General features: G+C 43.1%; 2 protein-coding genes across 2 annotated transcripts in view; both read right to left on the bottom strand.

The window, feature by feature from the left end:
- The window catches only part of LOC106567624 (exocyst complex component 3), a 39,277-nt gene extending 38,609 nt beyond the window's left edge, over positions 1-668 (bottom strand). The window contains exon 1 of the mRNA XM_014137127.2: positions 527-668. The gene's annotated coding sequence lies outside the window, so the exon portion shown is untranslated. The remainder of the gene's footprint in view (positions 1-526) is intronic.
- Positions 669-5,956: 5,288 nt separating this feature from the next.
- LOC106567623 (protein phosphatase 1 regulatory subunit 14A) lies at positions 5,957-23,097 on the bottom strand. Its single transcript, XM_045693484.1, has 4 exons — positions 22,800-23,097; positions 11,607-11,687; positions 11,450-11,482; positions 5,957-6,488 (listed from the first exon to the last, which is right to left on the bottom strand). The coding sequence occupies exons 1-4, from the start codon at positions 23,064-23,066 to the stop codon at positions 6,318-6,320; spliced, it is 552 nt and encodes a 183-aa protein (XP_045549440.1). The 5' UTR covers positions 23,067-23,097; the 3' UTR covers positions 5,957-6,317.
- Positions 23,098-23,906: the final 809 nt, after the last annotated feature.

Here is a 23,906-nt window from a genome sequence, read left to right as displayed (position 1 = left end):
CAACTGTGGGAAGCATTGGAGTCCACATGGGCCAGCATCCCTGTGGAACGCTTTCAACACCTTGTAGAGTCCATGCCCCCAACGAACTGAGGTTGTTCTGAGGTTGCAACTCAATACTAGGAAGGTATTCTTAATATTTTGTACACTCAATGTATAAACGCCAGTTAGCAGATGCTTTTATCCAAAGCTTGCACACATTTTACGTAACGTAGTAAGTAAAATATAAAGTAGTTCTTAAAGTCTTGGGAGATGGAAACATGAAAGGTATATGGAAATAATTGAATTATCAGCCCAGTCTAGAAATATGTCATATTGATTAAAAAACATGTTTTTTTAGTTTTTTTCAGAGAAAATCAGAACATGAGCACAGACCATCACACTATGGTACAACAAAGCTAACCTGAACATATGATGATTGTATAGGCGTTTAGAGAATTTGAGAAAGGACGGCAAGAGGTTCAGAAATCAGAAGTACCACATACGTCCCGCTTTTTCATAATATGAGAAATGTTTGGATTCCTCTTACCTTGTGTAGTTAATGCACAGAGTCTCAGTGGGATGTCATCCCGATGTGTGTTGTATGTATGTGTGGCAGAGTGTGTGTGTGTGAGGTTGTGTGTGTATCTCCTCTGTGGCTCAGCAGAGCACTGTGCTCACCCGGCTTCCTGACTCTGGCTGTATTGTAGCTGCAGATGATGCGTTTTCCTGAGGAAATTTCCCCCCAACACACACACACACACACACACACACACACACAAATACACTCACATGCATGTTCTGGGAGACTGCAAATTAAACTAATTACATGACCACTGGCAGCACATTCTGCTGCAATGGCTCCTTATTTTTTAATTCAGCACGTTTCTTTGTGTGTGCGCGTGTGTGTGTGTGTGTGTGTGTGTGTGTGTGTGTGTGTGTGTGTGTGTGTGTGTGTGTGTGTGTGTGTGTGTGTGTGTGTGTGTGTGTGTGTGTGTGTGTGTGTGTGTGTGTGTGTGTGTGTGTGTGTGTGTGTGTGTGTGTGTGTGTGTGTGTGTGTGTGTGTTTCCTCTGTGGTGTGTTTCCTCTGTGAAGCTTTTTAACAATCATTTGTAATATAGACCTTGAAGAGAGCATGTGAACAGATTAAGGGCTGGTGTGTTTGATATCTTACATGACAAATCAAAAGTATTTTGAGGCCCACAGTATGTCATGAATCATACATCTAGAACTAACATTTAGTTAATATTCAAAGATGCTAGGTACATTTCATAAGATGGTTGCTTTGCTTAGAAACCTTCACCGTGGAAAGAAGTTAACTTTAGTGCGTACTTACAATTTAGCATGACAACACTATTAGGTTGATTCCATGCCAACTTGAACAGAAGAAGTAAGCTTCAAACTTGCACCTCCAGTGATCAATTTTGTCCTCCTGTGCCCACTAGTGTTAGAATTGTGGATCATCTGGATCATTTCCTATAACCAACACAAGGGGGGTGTCTTGAGGAAGGTGATGTCTGTTAGTTGAGGATGTTGATACACCACATGAACAAAAGTATGTGGACACCAGCTCGTCGAAGATCTCATTTCAAAATCATGGGCATTAATATGGAGTTGGTCTATGGAGCCAGATACCTGCCAAAAGTTTCAGTCCGCTAGGTGTATCTCTACAGCATGGGCATATCTCTGGGTGACGTGGACATCCCTATGCATGCACCTTATCAAAATATGACTAATTCAATATTGCACATTCCATTCTCTGGGCTCTGTCAGTAGTACATACCAGGAATAATGAAACATTGAATAATAATAGATGTTTGGTGAATCTATGAATTATGTATGACCACTGGAGTCTTTGCCACTCAAAATAATTTTTTGGGGAATATTTTGAAATGTATTTCATCACTCAAAATCTTGCCAAAGGATATCCTGTAGGGGGGACAGTGGTGTAAAGTACAATGACTTGAAAGTACCACTTAAGTAGTTTTGCGGGGTATCTGTAGTTTACTTTATTTACTATTTATATTTTTGGTCAACTTTTACTTTTACTTCACTACATTCCAAAAGAAAAGTATGTACTTTTTACTTCATACATTTTCCCTGACACTCAAAAGTACTCGTTACATTTTGAATGTTTAGCAGGACAGGAAAATTGTCTCATTCACACACTTATCAAGAGAACATACCTGGTCATCCCTACTGCCTCTGATCTGGCGGACTCACAAAACACATGGTACGTTTGAAAATGATGTCTGAGTGTTGGAGCATGCCCCTTGCTAGTTGTAAATAAAAAACATTAAAATGGTGCAATATGGTTTGCTTTATATAAGGATTTGTTTTATTATTTATACTTTTACTTTTGATACATAAGTATATTTGAGCAATTACATTTACATTTGATACTTAAGTATAGTTTAAACCAAATACTTTTAGACTTTTACTCAAGTAGTATTTTACTGGGTGACTTTCACTTTTACTTCAGTCATTTTCTATTAAGGTATCTTTACTTTTACTCAAGTATGACAATTGGGTACTTTTTCCACCACTGAGGAGGGGTTAATATGAATTTATAATAATTTGACATGATTTGCATAGATCGGGTCATGAACATATGGACTTTGAAATGAACACGGGAGAGGCCTCCCGAGTGGCGCAGTGGTCTAAGGCACTGCATTTCAGTGTCACGCCCTGACCTGAGAGAGAGGGTTTGTTTCTCTATGTGGTTAGGTCAGGGTGTGGGGTGGGCATTCTATGTGTTATTTTCTATGTTTTGGCCGGGTATGGTTTCCAATCAGAGGCAGGTGTCTATCATTGTCTCTGATTGGAAGCCATACTTAGGCAGCCTTTTTCCACCTGTGTTTGTGGGATCTTGATTTTATACTGCTCGTATTTAGCCTGCAAGACGTGACGGTCGTTTGTATTTGTTTATTATTTTGTTTAAGTGTTCCAATTTAAAATAAAGATGAACACTCACCACGCTGCACCTTGGTCTAATCCTTTGGACGATCGTTACATTCAGTGCTAGAGATGTCACTGCAGACCTGATTAGATTCCAGGCTGTATCACAACCGGCCGTGATTGGGAGTCCCATAGGTCAGCACACGATTGGCTCAGTGTCGTCTGGGTTAGGGTTTGGCCAGGGTAGGCGGTCATTGTAAATAAGAATTTGTTCTTAACTGACTTGCCTAGTTAAATGTAGGCTAATTCTGGCATAAGCTTATTCCCACACTTTACAATAACTCAGTTGCAGTGGTCTTAGGTAGTCTCCGTATAGGCTATTCCCTCCATCATGACACTGCTGCCCAATTGAAGAGCTTGTGATCGCCATGCAGGACCATGCGTCTTCAGAAAAGCACCCCTCAGCCTCAGAAGATGTCCTTCTGGAGGCATGCAGTCATATACCCTAATGTAGGCCTATTTGCCTACTAGCCAAAAAAAGTGCAGAGCATGCGTGATGTGTGCATCTTGTCATTTCAACATTTAATTAATCATTCATTCAGTATGTCATCCATTCAGTTGCTTGTCTGAGTTCAAATTAAATTTTATTGGTCACACACACACGTTGTTATTTTTCTTAACTAGGCAAGTCAGTCAAGATCAAATTCTTATTTACAATGACAGCCTAGGAACAGTGGGTTAACTGCCTTGTTCAGGGGGCAGAACAACAGATTTTTACCTTGTCAGCTGAGGGATTTGAACTAGCAACCTTTCAGTTACTGGCCCAATGCTCTAAGCACTAGGCTACCTGCCGCCCAGTTGTTACATTTACATTTTACATTTACGTCATTTAGCAGACGCTCTTATCCAGAGCGACTTACAAATTGGTGCATTCACCTTAAGAGATCCAGTGTTATTGCAGGTGTAGCGAAATGTTTGTGTTTCTAGCTCCAACAGTGCAGAATAGAACAGTCATATCCATGAGTTTATTGAAATTCATGTGTATTCAAAATGATCTAAAATGTAATAATTCAATGTTTAATTTAGGCCTATCCAAAAAGAAATAGGCCTTCAACTTGTAGGCATTGCAATCATTTTGGCTACTGGTGTCTTGCGGAATAATTTTAGAACTCTATTTGTGTTTTATAACTGTTTCTATTATACGGCTCCAGTTAAAAAGAGACCCTAGCTCACAGGCCTCTAAATATAGTCTCTAAATAAATGTTAAACAAAATAGTTGAAGAAACACGTGTAGTGGCTGATAGGGAAAACAGTACTGGCAATAAGAATAGGCTATAGATATTCTTGACCATTTGGGACCCCTTGGCTATTCACTCAGGACAGGTTATAGCCAACACTTAATCAATATTTAGTTCTGTCTCATTTATTGAAATTAATTTAGCCTCTGTGTGACGGGATTGTGCAACACAAATGACTATAACAAGCCTACATACAGAGTGGAATTCGCAAACACAACAGTCAAAAATGCCTAATATAAGGCCTACAGTCCATGCTCCCAAATACTGGAAAAAGTGTGATTCATTAGGTTACGTTAGGTATAATGACTCCATGGATTCATGCCTCCAGAAGGGCATCTTCTGATCCTGAGGGGTGCTTTTCCAAAGGCGCATGGTGCTGCATGGAGATCACAAGCTCTTCAACTGGGCAGCAGTGTCACGATGGAGGGAATAGCCTATACAGAGACTACCCAAGACCACTGCAACATAATTATTATTAATTATTATAGTGTGGCAATAAGCTTATGCCAGCCGTAGCCTACATTTAACCTCTCCCTACATTAAGTCCATATGTTCATGAATCGATTCATAGAAATCATGTCAAATTATGTTTCCTACAGAATACGTTTTGACAAGATTCTATAAAAGATATTTTGAGTGTCAAAGACTCCAGTGGTCATGCATAATTCATAGATTTACCGAACATTATTCTATGTTTCATTATTCCTGGTATATACTACTGGTTATGATTGCAGACAGAGCCCAGAGAATGAATGGTGCAATATTGAATTAGTCATATTTTGATTAAGTGCATGCATGGGGATGTCAACGTCACTCAGAGATATGCACATGCTGTAGAGATACACCTAACAGACTGAAACTTCACTGTTGTAGTTATAATACAGCTAGTGCTATCTAGACCTGTGCTGGCAAACAAATCCATTGCATTAGCTACCTAAATGTGAAGTAAACTCAACTGAGGAGTAATAGAGAATGGAGACTTTTAACTTGAAAACGTGCAGGATTCCTTTTTCCGGTATCCCTGAATTCTGATTTTTTTTTTATACTGTGTTATGTTTGTTGAGTAGCATTCCTCACAGACCGTTTTGCATACGTTCTTTTTTGTTGGTGAGATTAAACTGATAAAACTCTGAAAGGTGTTAAGGTACGTCAGAATCGCAACACGAGATTTGCTCAAGCCTAAAATGTTAGTCCATAATCGTAACATGGTGATTATCTGTTCAAAGATAACATTTCATGTTTACCTTTCATGTTTCACACATGGCTTTTCTTACGATCCTGACAATAAGTACGTTCAACCTTTTGGCAGCTATCTGTCTCTATAGGAATTCCACCCTGATTGCATGCCTGTCCCAGCCCTGGCCTGTCATACAGACAAACCTGTACAAAAGAAGGACGGACGTACTGTAGGCTAGGTCACATGCAAGCCCAGAGTAGTAACACTGTCGCCTCTTTTTGAACTAGAGCCAAAGATAAACTGCCTAGAACAGTGCATGTGAAGCATGACAACCATAGAAAGAGGAGTTGCCTAAAGCACATACAGATCTCCAGGCCCGTATTCATAAAGCGTCCCAGAGTAAGAGTGTTGATCTAGGATTAAGTCCCTCTCTCTATATAATCTTCTTCATTATGATCTAAATGGCAAAACAATATCCAAGATCAGCAATGCTACTGAATTCAGGACCTGAGACCAGGCCAGACATGCTGTTCTTTTAAAACCTTGTCTAAGCAGCCTATCTACAGCGTCTTTGTGAATGACAACAACAACGACAATACAGGCCCTATAGTGATTGACAAATGTTTTATTTACCTTCATTTTAATATGACAAATTCATTTAAATTCACACAAAAATAAAGTTGGCAGTACAAACAAGAGGGCAAACTGGTTGGGGTCATCACTGTCAAGATGACCGGGATGAAATGGGGTGACTGGGAAACAAATTTACAGAAACATTCCCAAAATTCCCACTTTTCTAGAAATCCTGATTGTAGGATTCCCGAATACTTGGTTACTTGGTCCCTGCATATTCCCTCCTGACTCCAGAAATTCTCCAACCAGAATTTATGGAAAACGTGGGAATTTATGGAACATTTTCAGAGTTTTACGACCCTAGTCAGAGCTCATATGTCAGGGGTTTGGTGAGCTCAGGGGGTCTGGTGGGTGTGGGTTCGGGGCCAGTGGGATCTGTTAAAGTGGTAGGGCTCATGGCGGTGCTGGGCGTGGTTGTAGTGGGAGGGGTGTTCGATGCCCTCGGTAGCCAGCTCCTCCTGCTTGTGAAGGCCCTCCAGCTTGACCAACAGCTCTCCGATGAAGGCCTGGCATGGAGGGACATATAGTAGCATCATGTACAGTACCAGTCAAAAGTTTGGGCACACCTACTCATTCAAGGATTTTTCTTTATTTTTGCTATTTTCTACATTGTAGAATAATAGTGAAGACATCAAAACTATGAAAGAATCCATATGGAATCGTGTAGTACCCAAAAAAGTGTTAAACAAATCAAAATATTTTAGATTCTTCAAAGTAGCCACCCTTTGCCTTGATGACAGTTTTATACACATGGCATTCTCTCAACCAGCTTCATGAGAAATGCTTTTCCAATAGTCTTGAAGCAGTTCCCACATATGCTGAGCACTTGTTGGCAGCTTTTCCTTCACTCTGCTGTCCAACTCATCCCAAACCATCTCAGTTGGGTTGAGGTCGGGTGATTGTGGAGGCCAGGTCATTTGATGCACCACTATCACTCTCCGTTTTGGTCAGATAGCCCTTACACAGCCTGGAGGTGTGTTTTGGGTCATTGTCCTGTTGAAAAACAAATGATTGTCCCACTAAGCGCAAACCAGATGGGATGGCGTATCGCTGCAGAATGCTGTGGTAGCCATGCTGGTTAAGTGTGCCTTGAATTCTAAATTAATCACAGACAGTGTCACCAGCAAAGCACCCCTACACCATTACACCTCCTCCTCCATGCTTCATGGTGGGAACCACACATGCAGAGATCATCCGTTGACCTACTCTGCGTCTCACAAAGACACAGCGGTTGGAACCAAAAATCTCAAATTTTGACTCATCAGACAAAAGGACAGATTTCCCCCGTTCTAATGTCCATTTCAAGTGTTTCTTGGCCCAAGCAAGTCTCTTCTTATTATTGGTGTCTTTTAGTAGTGGTTTCTTTGCAGCAATTCAACCACAAAGGCCTAATTCACGCAGTCTCCACTGAACAGTTGCTGAGATGTGTCTGTTACTTGAACTCTGTGAAGCATTTATTTGGGCTGCAATCTGAGGTGCAGTTAACTCTAATGAACTTATCCTCTGCAGCAGAGGTAACTCTGGGTCTTCCTTTCCTGTGGCGGTCCTCATGAGTGCCAGTTTCATCACAGCGCTTGATGGTTTTTGTGACTGCACTTAAAGAAACGTTTAAAGTTCTTCAAATTTTCCAGATTGACTGACCTTCATGTCTTAAAGTAATGATGGACTGTTGTTTCTCTTTGCTTATTTGAGCTGTTCTTGCCATAATATGGTCTTTTACCAAATAGGGCTATCTTCTGAAAACCACCCCTACCTTGACACAACACAACTGATTGGCTCAAACGCATTAAGGAAAGAAATTCCACAAATTAACTTTTAACAAAGCACACCGGTTAATTGAAATGTGTTCCAGGTGACTACCTCATAAAGCTGGTTGAAAGAATGCCAAGAGTGTGCAAAGCTGTCATCAAGGCAAATGGTGGCTACTTTGAAGAATATAAAATATATTTTGATTTGTTTAACACTTTCTTGGTTACTACATGATTCCATATGTGTTATTTCAAAGTTTTGATGTCTTCACTATTACTCTACAATGAATGAGTAGGTGTGTACAAACTTTTGACTGGTACTGTATGTACCAGTGGAGGCTGCTGAGGGGAGGACGGCTCATAATAATGTTGGGAAAGGAGCTAATGGAATGGCATCAAATACGTGTTTGATGTATTTGATACCATTCCACCTATTCCACTCCAGCCATTACCACAAGCCTGTCCTGCCCAATTAAGGTGCCACCAACCTGTGATAAGTAATGTTCCCTTTCACATTAGATACATACACTGTGTCACACCTTGATCTGTTTCACCTGTCTTTGTGCTTGTCTCCACCCCCCTCCAGGTGTCGCCCATCTTCCTCATTATCCCCAGTGTATTTATACATGTGTTCCCTGTTTGTCTGGTGCCAGTTCGTCTTGTCAGGTCTTACCAGCATGTTTCCCATCTCCCTGCTTTCTAAAGTTCTGTTTCCCCGGTTCTGACCATTCTGCCTGCCCTGATCCCGAGCCTGCCTGCCGTTCTGTACCTGACTGACTCTGACCCGTTTACGAACCTCTGTCATAAACCCCGAGTCTGCTTGCTGTTCTGTACCTTATTGAGTCTGCCCTGGATTACGGACCTCTGCCTGCCTTTGACCTGTCTTTTGCCTGCCCCTTGTTTGGGTCAATAAACATCTGTGACTCCAGCTGTCTGCATCTGGGTCTTATCCTGAGTTCTGATACACTGAACAAAAATAGAAATGCAACTTGTAAAGTGTTGGTCCCATTTTCATGAGCTGAAATAAAAGATCCCAGAAATGATCCATATGCACAAAAAGCTTATTTCTCTCAAATATTGTGCACAAATTTGTTTACATCCCTGTTAGTGAGCATTTCTCCTTTGCCAAGATAATCCATCCACCTAACAGGTGTGGCATATCAAGCACCTGATTTAACAGCATGACCATTACACAGGTGCACCTTGTGCTGGGGACAATAAAAGGCCACTCTAAAATGCCACAAATGTCTCAAGTTTTGATGAAGTGTGCAATTGGCATGCTGACTGCAGGAATGTCCACCAGAGCTGTTGCCAGAAATAGTCATGTTCATTTCTCTGCCATAAGCCACCTCCAACGTTGTTTTAGAGAATTTGGCAGTATGTTCAACTGGCCTCACAACTGCAGATCACGTGTATGGCGTTGTTTTGGGCAAGCGGTATGCTGAAGTCAACGTTGTGAACAGAGTGCCCCATGGTGGCGTTGGTGTTACGGTATGGGTAGGCATAAGCTGCCCAATGAACACAATTGCATTTTATTGATGGCAATTTGAATGCACAGAAATACTATGACGGTATTTGTGCCCAGATGCTGTATTCCTGATATCTGTATTCCCAGTCATGTAATATCCATAGATTAGGGCCTAATAAATGTATTTCAATTGACTGATTTCCTGATATGAACTGTAACTCAGTAAAATCTTTGAAATTGTTGCATGTTGCATTTATATTTTTGTTCAATATAGATAATACATAGACAGGAATTAGAGTGGGAGACGGAAAATAGAGAAGTCTCAACCCCAGCCGCTCTAGGTTTGGTCTTCAGAACACCTGGATTCGTGTGTGTGTGTGTGTGTGTGTGTGTGTGTGTGTGTGTGTGTGTGTGTGTGTGTGTGTGTGTGTGTGTGTGTGTGTGTGTGTGTGTGTGTGTGTGTGTGTGTGTGTGTGTGGAGAAGCGTGTGTGCGTGCATGCCAGAGTATGAGAGCGGAGCGGAGTTGGAGCGAGCCCAATTTGACTGGGGTGGGGAGCAAGATTCCCAAAGGCTGGAGTGTCGGCCTTCTCGCGTGCTTCAATTTCGCTCCATTAGCACTCACTTCATGAGCTCAGGGCATGCCCACCCCAGCATGCATTTGTAGTCTACTTGTCATAGACTACAAATGCATGTGCTAAATCAAGGTGCTAAATCAAGGTGATTTACAAAAAGGAGGACCAAGAGCAAGAGAGGGAGTACAGTGATGTAGTGTCCACAACTAAAGAATCATTGTGGAATCTGAAAAGACACTTATCCCAAAAGCATGATTGTGTACCGACTATGAACTTGCATGCTAAAAGAAAGGAACTAAGTGTGTCATTGTAGCAAAGTATTTATAAACAAAACTCTGATCTCTTAAACGTTTAATTCATTTTTGTTCTATTACCTATATAATAGGCCATAATTGATTTTGGCCCATTAGGCCTGGTATACCCTAACCCTTACCCTACTTTCAAATAGGCTACATGTCATATTAAACAGCATATAAACGGGAGCCAGAAAGGGAGCTAGACAGGGAGCGTATATGAATTATTTAGGCTATATTATTTCAATTTTTTCAAGGCTATAGCCTACAAAGAAATACATTGTGAAGCATTTGCAAGTGCGACACAATAGGCTGGTAAGGACATAAAACCCTCAGCATTTGAATAACATTTTGTTGTATTAAATCATTATAGTCTATAAATTATGTATATAGGCTGTGACTTAAATACAAATTAAATGAAAAATGCCTTATTAGTGCCTTAGAATTTTTTGTTGTTGTTGCAATCAGTTTTTAGAGACACGAGTTAGGCCAGTCTGTGGCTTCAGGCTCATGCGATGGTGACTGGAGAGCCGGCCAGCAGCAGAGAATATCCTCTCCACACTTGCAGAGCCACTGGGGATGCTAAACACTCCTTTGGCCACTCTTACCAGGTTGGGCAGAGAGGCAGAGTTGTTTTTTTTGTTTTTCTATAGGTAGGCCTAAAGGTTTTTAGGCAAAATAACCCAATCAAACCTGAAAGCTCCTTGAAACTATGTTCGCTTCTTACATTCACCTTTCATGTTTATTCAAATACTTTTCATTCAAATCCATATGGTTTGGTTTCAATACTTTAAAAACCCAATTGGTAGGTCCAGGTAGTCACACAAATAGATGGGTGTTGGTTCAATTGTGATTTTAATGAATGTAGTGAGTTTGGAGCGGTGGTTCTTTTTCCTGTGAGTGTGGAGCGGTTTTTAGCTGAACGGTAGGAAAGGACAAGGAGCGCCAGAACCACCACTCCATGAGTGATGAGTGGGAATTCCAACAGCTCAACTGTGCTCACATGCTCTGGTGCATGTGCATGCACTGGCCTGCCCACACTGAGCAGGCCAGTGTGGGCCCTGTCCTTTGTCAAAATAGGTCCTTTGTTACAGCAGGGAACAGAGGGAAAAAGAGAAGAGAAGAAATAGTGAGAGAGAGAAGGCTAGGACAGACGGTCATTGTAAGGCATGTGGAGTGACAGTGGAAGGAGGTGTCAGACACTGCTGCCTCCTATCTGAGGCCTATACAGTGTGTGTGTGTGTGTGTGTGTGTGTGTGTGTGTGTGTGTGTGTGTGTGTGTGTGTGTGTGTGTGTGTGTGTGTGTGTGTGTGCAGACAAAATAAATAGGTATGACTCAATATGCATGATTATTCCATATCATAAAACATTAGGGTAAAACATACCTCTGTGTTGTTGCTGCATGTCTGAAGGATCTCCTGATGGTGAACAAAGTTTAAAGAAGAGAGAATTCCTTGTATCAAAATTCCATCAGTAAAATTATCTGGCAGTCTGGTTGGTTTGAGTCCATGATCAGAACAACTTTGGGTGGGCAGGGCCTACCTTTAACTTTTTCACTCGCTCCTCATTGCTAGCCAGGTCTAACAGATGATCAATGTTTACCTCATCTGGCATGTCATCCTCCTGCAAAACACAAGTCGGAAGTTTACATACAGTTACGTTGGAGTCATTAAAAATAGTTTTTCAACCACACCACAAATTTCTTGTTAACAAACTATAGTTTTGTCAAGTCGGTTAGGACATCTACTTTGTGCATGACACAAGTAATTTTTCCAACAACTGTTTACAGACAGATTATTTCACATATAATTCACAGTATCACAATTCCAGTGGGTCATAAATTTACATACACTAAGTTGACTGTGCCTTTAAACAGCTGGGAAAATTTCAGAAAATGATGGCATGGCATTAGAAGCTTCTGATAGGCTAATTGACATCATTTGAGTCAATTGGAGGTGTACTTGTGGATGTATTTCAAGGCCTACCTTCAAACTCAGTGCCTTTTCGCTTGACATCATGGGAAAATCAAAAGAAAATCAGCCAAGACCTCAGAAAAACAATTGTAGACCTCCACAAGTCTGGTTCATCCTTGGGAGCAATTTCCAAACGCCAAACGTTCATCTGTACAAACAATCGTACGCAAGTATAAACACCATGGGACCACACAGCCGTCATACCGCTCAGGAAGGAGACGCATTCTGTCTCCTAGAGATGAACGTACTTTGGTGAGAAAAGTGCGAATCAATCCCAGAACAACAGCAAAGGACCTTGTGAACATGCTGGAGGAAACAGGTACAAAATTATCTATATCCACAGTAAAACAAGTCCTATATCGACATAACCTGAAAGGCCGCTCAGCAAGGAAGAAGCCACTGCTTCAAAACCACCATAAAAAAAGCCAGACTACGGTTTGCAACTGCACATGGGGACAAAGATCGTACTTTTTGGAGAAATGTCCTCTGGTCTGATGATACAAAAATAGAACTGTTTGCCCATAATGACCATCGTTATGTTTGGAGGAAAAAGGGGGAGGCTTGCAAGCCAAAGAACACCATCCCAACAGTGAAGCACGGGGGTGGCAGCATCATGTTGTGGGGGTGCTTTGCTGCAGGAGGGACTGGTGCACTTCACAAAATAGATGGCATCATGAGACAGGAAAATTATGTGGATATATTGAAGCAACATCTCAAGACATCAGTCAGGAAGTTAAAGCTTGGTCACAAATGGGTCTTTCAAATGGACAATGACCCCAAGCATACTTCCAAAGTTGTGGCAAAATGGCTTAAGGACAACGAAGTCAAGGTATTGGAGTGGCCATCACAAAGCCCTGACCTCAATCCTATAGAAAATGTGTGGGCAGGACTGAAAAAGCGTGTGTGAGTAAGGAGGCCTACAAACATGACTCAGTTACACCAGCTCTGTCAGGAGGAATGGGCCAAAATTCACCAAAATTATTTTGGGAAGCTTGTGGAAGGCTACCTGAAATGTTTGACCCAAGTTAAACAATTTAAAGGCAATGCTACCAAATACTAATTGAGTGTATGTAAACTTCTGACCCACTGGAAATGTGATGAAAGAAATAAAAGCTGAAATAAATCATTCTCTCTACTATTATTCTGACATTTCACATTCTTAAAATAAAGTGGTGATCCTAACTGACCTAAAACAGGGAATTCTTACTTGGATTAAATGTCAGGAATTGTGAAAATCTGAGTTTAAATGTATTTGGCTAAGGTGTATGTAAACGTCTGACTTCAACTGTATATTAAAAATACACACACGTATACTGTATATTATTAGAGTAGAAAAGTAATAGTAGCAATGTCCATGTATCCAACTCTCCAAACTGTATCAGTGGTCTAGCCAGACAGAACAGAGCTCTGTTGTTCCAGACCAGATCAGCCTCCTCTCCACACAACTCCTCTGAACTGCCGGCCTGGTACCTGTTCAACTTCTGGGTGGCTGGATTTTACAGTCATAAAATCCATTAAAATTCTCTCTTAAGGGCATACACTAAAATGATAGTTGGTGACATTATTGTTTATCTGATCTAATGCTTAGCTGAGATCCGGCATGGGCCAACAAGGTGCACTTGTGGCCCTACCGAGTTGAATGTCCTGCTTTACACTCTTAGTGTACTAAAATCAAATCAAATCAAAGTTTATTTGTCAAATGCGCCAAATACAACAGGTGTAGACCTTACCGTGAAATGCTTACTTACAAGCCCTTAGCCAACAATACAGTTAAGAAAATAGAATTTACAAAATAAAGTTAAAAAAAAATATATATATATATATATATATATATTAAATATATTAAATGTAAGCTGTCATCAATGCAAAGGGTGGCTACTTAGAAGAATCTAAAATATAACATATATTTTGATTTGTTTATCACTTTTTTGATTGCTACATGATTCCATATGTGTTATTTCATAGTTTTGATGTCTTCACGATTATTCTACAATGTAGAAAATAGTAAAATTAAAGAAAAACCTGTCACGTGTGCTCCCTCTCCGGCTTCTAGGTCACCAGGCTGCTCGTTATGGCACACACCTGTCACCATTGTTACGTGCACCTGCGCGTCATCAGACTCACCTGGACTCCATCACCTCCTTGATTACCTGCCTTATATATGTCACTCCCTTTGGTTCCTTGCCCAGTCGTCATTGTTTCTGTTCCTGTGTAATTTCTGTGCATTGTTCGTGGATCTTATTTTATATTATGGTGTGTTTATTTATTAAAACACTCACTCCCTGAACTTGCTTCCCGACTCTCAGCGCACATCGTTACAAAACCCTTGAATGAGTAGGTGTGTTCCAAACTTTTGACTGGTACAGTAGGTCCTGGATGGCAGGAAGCTTGGCCCCAGTGATGTACTGGGCTGTACACACTACTCTCTGTAGAGCCTTACAGTCGGATGCCGAGCTGTTGCCATACCAGGCGGTGATGCAACTGGTCAGGATGCTCTCGATGGTGCAGCTGTAGAACTTTTTGAGAATCTGGGGACCCATGCCAAATCTTTTCAGTCTCCAGAGGTGGAAAAGGCGTTGTCTTGCCCTCTTCTTCTTGGTGTGTATGGACCATGAAAGTTTATTGGTGATGTGGACACCAAGGAACTTGAAACTCTCGACCCGCTCCACTACAGCCCTGTCGATGTGAATGGGGGCGTGTTCGTCCCTCCTTTTCCTAGAGTCCACGATCATCTTCTTTGTCTTGCTTATGTTGAGGGAGAGGTTGTTGTCCTGGCAGCACACTGCCAGGTCTCATCGTTGTCGGTGATCAGGCCTACCACCGTTGTGTCGTCAGCAAACTTAATGATGGTGTTGGAGTCGTGATTAGCCACACAGTACTGGGTTAACAGGGAGTACAGGAGGGGACTAAGGACGCACCCCTGAGGGGCCCTGGTGTTGAGGATCAGCGTGGCAGATGTGTTGTTGCCTACCCTTAGCACCAGGGGGGACGGCCCATCAGAAAGTCCAGCATCCAATTGCAGAGGGAGGTGTTTAGTCCCAGCGTCCTTAGCTTAGTGATGAGCTTCGTGGGTGCTATGGTGTTGAACGCTGAGCTGTAGTCAATGAAGAGCAAGCTCACATAGGTGTTCCTTTTGTCCAGGTGGGAAAGGGCAGTGTGGAGTGCGATTGAGATTGCATCATCTGTGGATCTGTTAGGGCGGTATGCGAATTGGAGTGGGTCTAGGGTTTCCGGGAGGATGGTGTTGATTTGAGCCATGACCAGCCTTTCAAAGCACTTCATGGCTACCGACTTGAATGCTACGGGGTGGTAGTCATTTAGGCAGGTTTCCTTTGCTTTCTTGGGTACAGGGACTATTGTTGTCTGCTTTAAACATGTAGGTATTACAGACTCGGTCAGGGAGGGGTTGAAAATGTCAGTGAAGACACTTGCCAGTTGGTACGTGAATGCTCTGAGTACACATGCTGGTAATCTGTCTTGCCCCGCAAATTTTTACCTGTTTAAAGGTCTTGTACATAGTTGTCAAGAACAGCTGGTGCTCTCATGCATGCTTCAGTGTTGCTTGCCTTTTGAGCATAAAAGGTATTTAGCCCGTCTGGTAGGCTGGCAGCTCGCGGCTGAGATTGCCTTTGTAGTGCATAATAGTTTGCAAGCCCTGCCACATCCGGCGAACATCAGAGCCGGTGTAGTAGGATTCAATCTTAGTCCTGTACTGACGCTTTGCCTGTTTGATGGTTTGTCTGAGGGCATAGCGGGATTTCGTATAAGCGTCCGGATTAGTGTCCGGCTCCTTGATAGCGGCAGCTCTAGTTGAAAAAAAAAGCTCCAGTTGAGCTTCAATGCCATTCAACTCTCCTTCCATGGCCTCTAACTGCTCTTAAATGCAAGTAAAACTAAATGCATGCTATTCAATCGATCACTGCCCGCACCTGCTCGCCCATCCAGCATCACTACTCTGGACGGCTCTGACTTAGAATACGTGGACAATTACAAATACCTGGGTGTCTGGTTAGACTGTAAACTCTCCTTCCAGACTCACATTAAGCATCTCCAATCCAAAATTAAATCTAGAATTGGCTTCCTATATCACAACAAAGCATCCTTCACTCATGCTGCCAAACATACCCTCATAAAACTGACCATCCTACCGATCCTCGACTTCAGTGATGTCATCTATATAATAGCCTCCAACACTCTACTCAACAAACTGGATGCAGTCTATCACAGTGCCATCCGTTTTGTCACCAAAGCCCCATACACTACCCACCATTGCGACCTGTACGCTCTCGTTGGTTGGCCCTCACTTCATACTCGTCGCCAAACCCACTGGCTACAGGTTATCTACAAGTCTCTGCTAGGTAAAGCCCCGCCTTATCTCAGCTCACTGGTCACCATAGCAGCACCCACTCGTAGCACGCGCTCCAGCAGGTATATCTTACTGGTCACCCCCAAAGCCAATTCCTCCTTTGGTTGTCTTTCCTTACAGTTCTCTGCTGCCAATGACTGGAACGAACTGCAAAAATCTCTGAAGCTGGAGACTCATATCTCCCTCACTAGCTTTAAGCACCAGCTGTCAGAGCAGCTCACAGATCACTGCACCTGTACATAGCCCATCTGTAAACAGCCCATCTATCTGCCTACCTCATCCCCATACTGTATTTATTTATTTATCTTGCTCCTTTGCACCCCAGTATCTTTACTTGCACATTCATCTTCTGCACATCTACCATTCCAGTGTTTAATTACTATATTGTAATTTCTTCGCCACCATGGCCTTGTCATGTCCTGATCCTAGTAAGATGTCATTTTCTATAGTAGAGTAGGTCAGGGCGTGACAGGGGGTGTTTTGGTTTGTTCTATGTTTTCTATTTCTATGTTTAAGTTCTAGTTTTTCTATTTCTATGTTGGGTTTGTTTGGGTTGATCTCTAATTGGAGGCAGCTGATCCTCGTTGCCTCTGATTAGAGATCATATTTAAGTAGGGGTTTTTCTTCCTGGATTTTGTGGGTAGTTGTTTTCTGTTTAGTGTATGTCACCTGACGGAACTGTTTTTGGTCGCTTTGTTGTTTTGTTAAAATATATTAATTAAAAGTAAATATGAGCACTATACACGCTGCGCCTTGGTACCCTTTATACGACCCATGTTACAGGCCTATTTATTGCCTTAACTTACCTCATTTGCACTCACTGTCCCGGCTGTTTAATGGATCGGACCAACGTGCAGAATGGTTGTAGTTCCACATATTTATTATACCGTGAAACGTTGCAATACACCAATAACTTGAAACAACAAAACAACAAACCGTGATGCAGAGAGAAATAAACACTACTCAAAAATTAACAACCCACAAACACAAGTGGAAAAAACCCCTACATAAATATGATCTCCAATTAGAGACAACGAGAACCGGCTGCCTCTAATTGGAGATCATCCCAACAACCCCAACATAGAAATAGAAACCTAGAAAAACCACAGAAACAGATAAGAAAACCACCCCAAAACACCCCGTCACGCCCTGACCACTCTACTATAGAAAATGACATCTTACAAGGGTCAGGACGTGACAGTACCCCCCCCCCCCAAAGGTGCAGACTCCGATTGCAAAAAATAAAAATAAAACTCAAACCATCCACAAAACACAAAGGGAGGGTAGGGAGGGTGACAAATGTCTATGGCAAACGTGGCAAATGTCTATGACAAAAGTCAGACAAATGTCTCTAGTGCTAAACCCAGAACCTTACTATCCCTCAGATCCTCCAGCAGCAGAGGTGGCTCCGGTTCAGGGCGTAACCCCCGTTCCGCCCGCAGATCCCTCCGCTTCTGTAACACCAGACCGTGGATCGTTATTGGACTAATCGGACTGTAGATCATTACCGGAAGCTCTGTGCTGCAGACTGCCACTGGAGGTTCCGGGCTACAGGCCGCCCCTGGAGGTTCCGGGCTACGGGCCGCCCCTGGAGGTTCCGGGCTGCGGGCCGCCGCTGGAGGATCCGGGCTGCGGGCCGCCGCTGGAGGATCCGGGCTGCGGGCCGCCGCTGGAGGATCCGGGCTGCGGGCCGCCGCTGGAGGATCCGGGCTGCGGGCCGCCGCTGGAGGCTCCGGGCTGCGGACCGCCGCTGGAGGCTCTGGACTGGGGAGCGCCGCTGGAGGCTCCGGACTGGGGAGCGCCGCTGGAGGCTCCGGACTGGGGAGCGTCGCTGGAAGCTCCGGACTGGGGAGTGTCGCTGGAGACTCCGTACTGAGGAGCGTCGCTGGAGGCTCCGGACTGGGGTCCGTCTCAGTAGGTTCCGGACTGTAGGCCGTCTCAGTAGGTTCCGGGCTGTAGGCCGTCTCAGTAGGTTCCCGGCTGTAGGCCGTCTCAGTAGGTTCTGGACTGAAAAACATTGTCGGAAGCTCTGGACTGGGAACTGTCGCCGGAAGCTCTGGACTGGGAACTGTCGCCGGATGCTCTGGACGGGGAACTGTCGCCGGATGCTCTGGACGGGGAACTGTCGCCGGAAGCTCTGGACGGGGAACTGTCGCCGGAAGCTCTGGACGGGGAACTGTCACCGGAAGCTCTGGACGGGGAACTGTTGCCGGAAGCTCTGGACGGGGAACTGTCGCCGGAAGCTCTAGACTGGGAATGTGCACTGGAATCCTGATGCGTGGGACTGGCATGGGTGGCACTAGACTGGTAACACACACCTCAGGACGAGTGCAGGGAGCAGGAACAGGACCCTCCGGACTGGGCATGTGCACTGGAGGTCTGATGTGTGGGACTGGCCTAGGTGGCGCCAGACTGGTAACACGCACCTCAGGACGAGTGCAGGGAGCAGGAACAGGACACTCCGGACTGGGCATGCGCACTGGAGGTCTGATGCGTGGGACTGGCCTAGGTGGCGCCAGACTGGTAACACGCACCTCAGGGCGAGTGCAGGAAGGAGGCACAGGACGTACTGGGCTATGGAGGCGAACTGGAGACCAGGAATGCTGAGCAGGCCTACTCCTTCCTGGCTGAATGCCAATCTTAGCCCGACACCGGTGAGGAGCTTGCATCGAGCGCACCGGGCTGTGAGTGCGTATGGGCGATACAGTGCGCATCACACCATAACCCAGTGCTCGTTCAATCACTCGCTCCTCAGCACGCCCGCTCCGCAGCGCTCTTAACGCCAGCACCTCTCTCCGGAATCTTGCGTCGAACTCCGCGCTCGACTCCCAGACTTGCTCCGGTTCACTCCTCAGCTCTCCATGGTAAGCACGGGAAGTTGGCTCAGGTTTCCCCCTGACATTGCCAAACTCCCCGTATGCCCCCCCCCCAAAACATTTTTTGGGGCTGCCTCTCACTCTTGCCTCTTGGTGGATATAGCGCCTCGTAGTATCGTCGCTCCATTTTTGCTGCCTCAATTTCCTCCCTCGGGCGGCGATACTCTCCAGCCTGCCTCCAGGGTCCTTTCCCATCCAAAATCTCCTCCCAAGTCCATTCTTCCAGCTGATCCCTACCATGCAGCTTGGTCCTTTTGTGGTGGGTTGTTCTGTCACGGCTGTTTAAAGGATCGGACCAACGTGCAGAATGGTTGTAGTTCCACATATTTATTATACCGTGAAACGTTGCAATACACCAATAACTTGAAACAACAAAACAACAAACCATGACGCAGAGAGAAATAAACACTACTCAAAAATTAACAACCCACAAACACAAGTGGAAAAACCCCCTACATAAATATGATCTCCAATTAGAGACAACGAGAACCGGCTGCCTCTAATTGGAGATCATCCCAACAACCCCAACATAGAAATAGAAACCTAGAAAAACCACCCAAAAACAACCCCTGTCACGCCCTGACCACTCTACTATAGAAAATGACATCTTACAAGGGTCAGGACGTGACACTCACTGTATATAGACTTTTTGTTTTCTTTTGTTCTACTGTATTATTGACTGTATGTTTTGTTTATTCCATGTGTAACTCTATGTTGTTGTATGTGTCGAATTGCTATGCTTTATCTTGGCCAGGTCGCAGTTGCAAATGAGAACTTGTTCTCAACTAGCCTACCTGGTTAAATAAAGGTGAAATAAAATAAAAAATGTTTAAAGGGCACATTGACAGATGTTTCACCTAGTTAGAATTTGAACCAGCAACTTTTCGGTTACTGGCCCAACACTCTTTACCGCTAGGCTCCCTGCCACTAGGACACCTGTATCCCCAAACCCAAAACATCACAGGAGAGCAGAACATCTGGCTAGTGATGTCACATGGCCAGCTGCAGTATGTTTACCCTACCTCAAGGATTATTAACCCCATCCTCTGTACGTTCTCTTCAAGTTTCTCATCCTTCATTCCCTCTCTTACAGAGAGGGAATGAGGAATGAAGTTCCGTTTCTGTTAATTTCCCTTTTTCCAAGTGGCCATGTAAGGCAGTGAGTTAGCATCCCCCAGCCACCATGTATACATGTGTCTCTGTCAGGAGGCTGCTGCTACAGTGGTGGCTCAAGACTTAGGCTACATCTGACATGGTATGTTATTCCCTAGTGCACTATCCATACATCCCTGGTCAAAAGTAGTGAACTACACTGCGTGCACAATTATTAGGCAAGTGAGTATTCTGATCTTATCATTGTTTCTATTCACATTTTCGAACTCCAAACCATATAAACTTGAATGCTTATTGGATTGAATCATTTTCAGGTGATATATATTTGTGTAATGAGGGAGGGTGTGGTGAAAGTGAATAACACCTTATATCAAGGTGTGCATAATTATCAGGCAACCTCATTACCTCAGGTAAAATGGGCCAAAAAACTAATTTAACTGACAATGAAAAGCCAAAAATGTAAAATGCCTTTCAGACGGATGCGACACTCTTTAAATAGCTAAACTATTGAGGTGTGACCATCGGACATTCAAACGTTTTGTTGCGAATAGTCAACTGGGGCACAAAAAACGCATGCGGAAGAAAAGGCGCAAATGAACTGCAAAAGACTTGAGAAGAATTAAACGTCAAACTACCAGGAACCCATTATCCTCCAGTGCCACCGTATTCCAGAACTGCAACCTACCCGGAGTGTTCAGAAGTACAAGGTGTCAAGTGCTCAGAGACATGGCCAAGGTCAAGAAGACTGAAACAAGACCACCACTGAATAAGATTCACAAGTTGAGGTGTCAAGATTGGGCAAAGAAATATCTGAAGACAGATTTTTCAAAGGTTTTATGGACAGATGAAATGAAAGTGACTCTTGATGGACCAAATGGATGGGCCCGTAGCTGGATCAGTAATGGACACAGGGCACCACTTTGTGTCAGGTGCCAGCAAGGTCAAGGAGGGGTACTGGTATGGGCTGCTATCATTGAGGATGAGGTAGTTGGACCTTTTCGGGTTGAAGATGGACTGAAACTCAACTCCCAAACCTACTGCCAGTTTCTGGAAGATTCTTTCGTCAAACAGTGGTACAGGAAGAAGTCCTCAGCATTCTAGAAGGCCATGATCTTTATGCAGGACAATGCTCCATCACATGCATCCAAGTACTCCACTGCTTGGCTAGCCAGCAAGGGCCTCAAAGATGCCTGAATAACGACCTGGCCCCCTTCCTCACCTGACTTAAATCCTATTGAGAACTTGTGGGCCCTTCTCAAACGTGAGATTTACAGTGATGGAAGAAAATACACCTTTTTGAACAGCATTTGGGAGGCTGTGGTTGCTGCTTCAGCGAAAATTGCTTGTGAACAGATCAAGAAACTGACAGACTCCATGGATGGAAGGCTCATGGCAGTTATTGAAAATAAGGCTGGCTATATTGGTCACTGAATATTTTTGAGGTCAAAAATGTTATATAATTGTCATTTTGTGTTACTTATCTGTTACACTTACTCTAAAAATTGAGAATAAACAAGTGAGTTGAGAGAAATTATTTTTGTAATTTAGTTGCCTAATAATTCTGCACACATATATTTCCCTGAGAAAGACAAAACTCACTTTTCCTTTGTTAAACATTCAGGTTTGAGGTTCAATAACATTTTGGATTGACTGAGAGCATTGTGTTTGTTCAACAATAAAATTAATCCAGAGGAATACAATTTGCCTAATAATTGTGCACGCAGTGTATAGGGAATAGGGTGCCATTTTGGACAGAGCCTTAGTCCACAGTGTACCTTGCATCTTCTCCAGTCCTTTTATGGGCACTGTGCCCTCTCATAACATACATATTGTATACACCTTGTATATACATCTCATATATCACACCCACAACAATGTGCAAGTCTGTCCTGTTAAGGACTACGCAGAACAGCTGGTTTAGAAATGCCTCTGTAATTTCAAGTGCAAGTTATTGCGTTGGAATATACTACAGTAGTTATTCTACATTGTTTGTGTCTCAGAGGAGTGTTCAATTGTCTGCCTGTTAGACATGGGTTATAAAGCCCTGTAATAGCCTCAGTGCTGCGAAAAGTACAAGTTTAATGTTGAGATCCATGTGTTATGTACAGTGTGTCTTTACAGAGCACAAACCCAGCCCTTTTTATATGAATATCCAACTCAAAGCCTTGTTTTTAAACTTAAAGTGAACAATTTTTTAAATCAAATTCTATTGATTTAGGCAAAGGTGAAAGAGCAAAGTTCTCATTCTTAAAGGATGGGAAACTTTCAGATAATATTGCCTGATTAGAAAGTTAACTTGCCATGATACCCAAAATCTCTTTACAGTCTGAAACCTATTGCCTGAGCACTTACATGACACTTTGTGTGGTGACCATTATTATGATCAATAGGCTATGACGGCACTCACTTTTCCCAAGTACAGCTCATCCAAGCAGTCATCGATCCATTTCTCCACGTCTAGTCGTCTCTGTAGCTCTTTTCTGTTGTATTTCACAGTCACTCGAGCTTGTCTCTTCTGAAGGTTGACTCCGTGTTCTCGAGACGTTTCCAAATCTGATGAGTGGACTTCATCTGCTCGCGTCTGTCCGACCCTGTCGGCTGCCATGTCTGATCTGACTGGTTCCCAAGCAAATGGGAGCTTGAAACACTGTGTGGGTTGAAGCGAGAATGTCATTGTGGATTCGACAACATTCAATGTAGCAAACCTAAAGCAGTCTCAGGGTTCTAGTTTCACCTCTTTCCTGCGGAAGCGCACCGAAATAAAGCGCATAGTAAAAAGTGACCGAAACATTGTAGGTTGGTAAACCAACACAGACAGAAATTAGGACAGATTCTGGTAAAAAAAATATATATTATAGAAACATGTGTTTGAGCAAGCGTTCGAATAATTGTGCTAATTGGGTAGGCCTACCTTGCATGCATTATACAATGGCAGGTTACTTCTCACATTTTATACCAATCGTTTGACATAAACCCCTCATTATAGGCTTATTTTCAAACCCAGCCAAATATGCATGTAAACAACATTTGAATTGAATGACATTTATACCTTTGTCTATCATAGGGCCAACTTGCTGTATGCTGATAATCGATAGGTGACAAGAGCTGATGCTTTTATAGTTTTTATTCAACACATCACAAACACTCACAGCAACACAAAACTTTAAACATTTTTTTTTAGCAAATGCCTCACAAAACTAACTTTGGCATGAACATAAAATTACACTGGCTGTTCTTCAGAAACAGCAATACACATGATCCGTGTATCAAAGTCACATGTTCATTGATTTCAGGTCATAAATAATTTCTAAGGAATATTCCTGGTGTATTTAGAATACACAGCATAACAAAGATGTAGAACAAGTTGTTTATTTAGGATCACATAAATATATCTCTGAATTTGTGACAAAAGGAAAACATTTTACATATAAACTCAGCAAAAAAAGAAACGTCCTCTCACTGTCAACTGCGTTTATTTTCAGCAAACTTAACGTGTAAATATTTGTATGAACAT

Source organism: Salmo salar, chromosome ssa13 (assembly GCF_905237065.1).
Source record: "Salmo salar chromosome ssa13, Ssal_v3.1, whole genome shotgun sequence".
In the NCBI taxonomy this organism is placed as follows: Eukaryota; Metazoa; Chordata; class Actinopteri; order Salmoniformes; family Salmonidae; genus Salmo; species Salmo salar.
The sequence above is the reverse complement of the archived record's forward strand: the minus strand, read 5'-3'. Positions and strand labels throughout refer to the sequence as shown.

What these genes read in the sequence shown, in the direction of transcription:
- LOC106567623 (XM_045693484.1), bottom strand. Translation starts at nt 23,066, where the DNA reads ATGACATTCTCGCTTCAACCCACACAGTGTTTCAAGCTCCCATTTGCT. An exon ending in ATGAGCTGTACTTGGGAAAA is followed by an intron (nt 11,688 to 22,799) that starts GTGAGTGCCGTC and finishes TGTGTTTTGCAG; the next exon opens with GAGGATGACATGCCAGATGA. An exon ending in CATGCAGCAACAACACAGAG is followed by an intron (nt 6,489 to 11,449) that starts GTATGTTTTACC and finishes CCTCCATGCCAG; the next exon opens with GCCTTCATCGGAGAGCTGTT.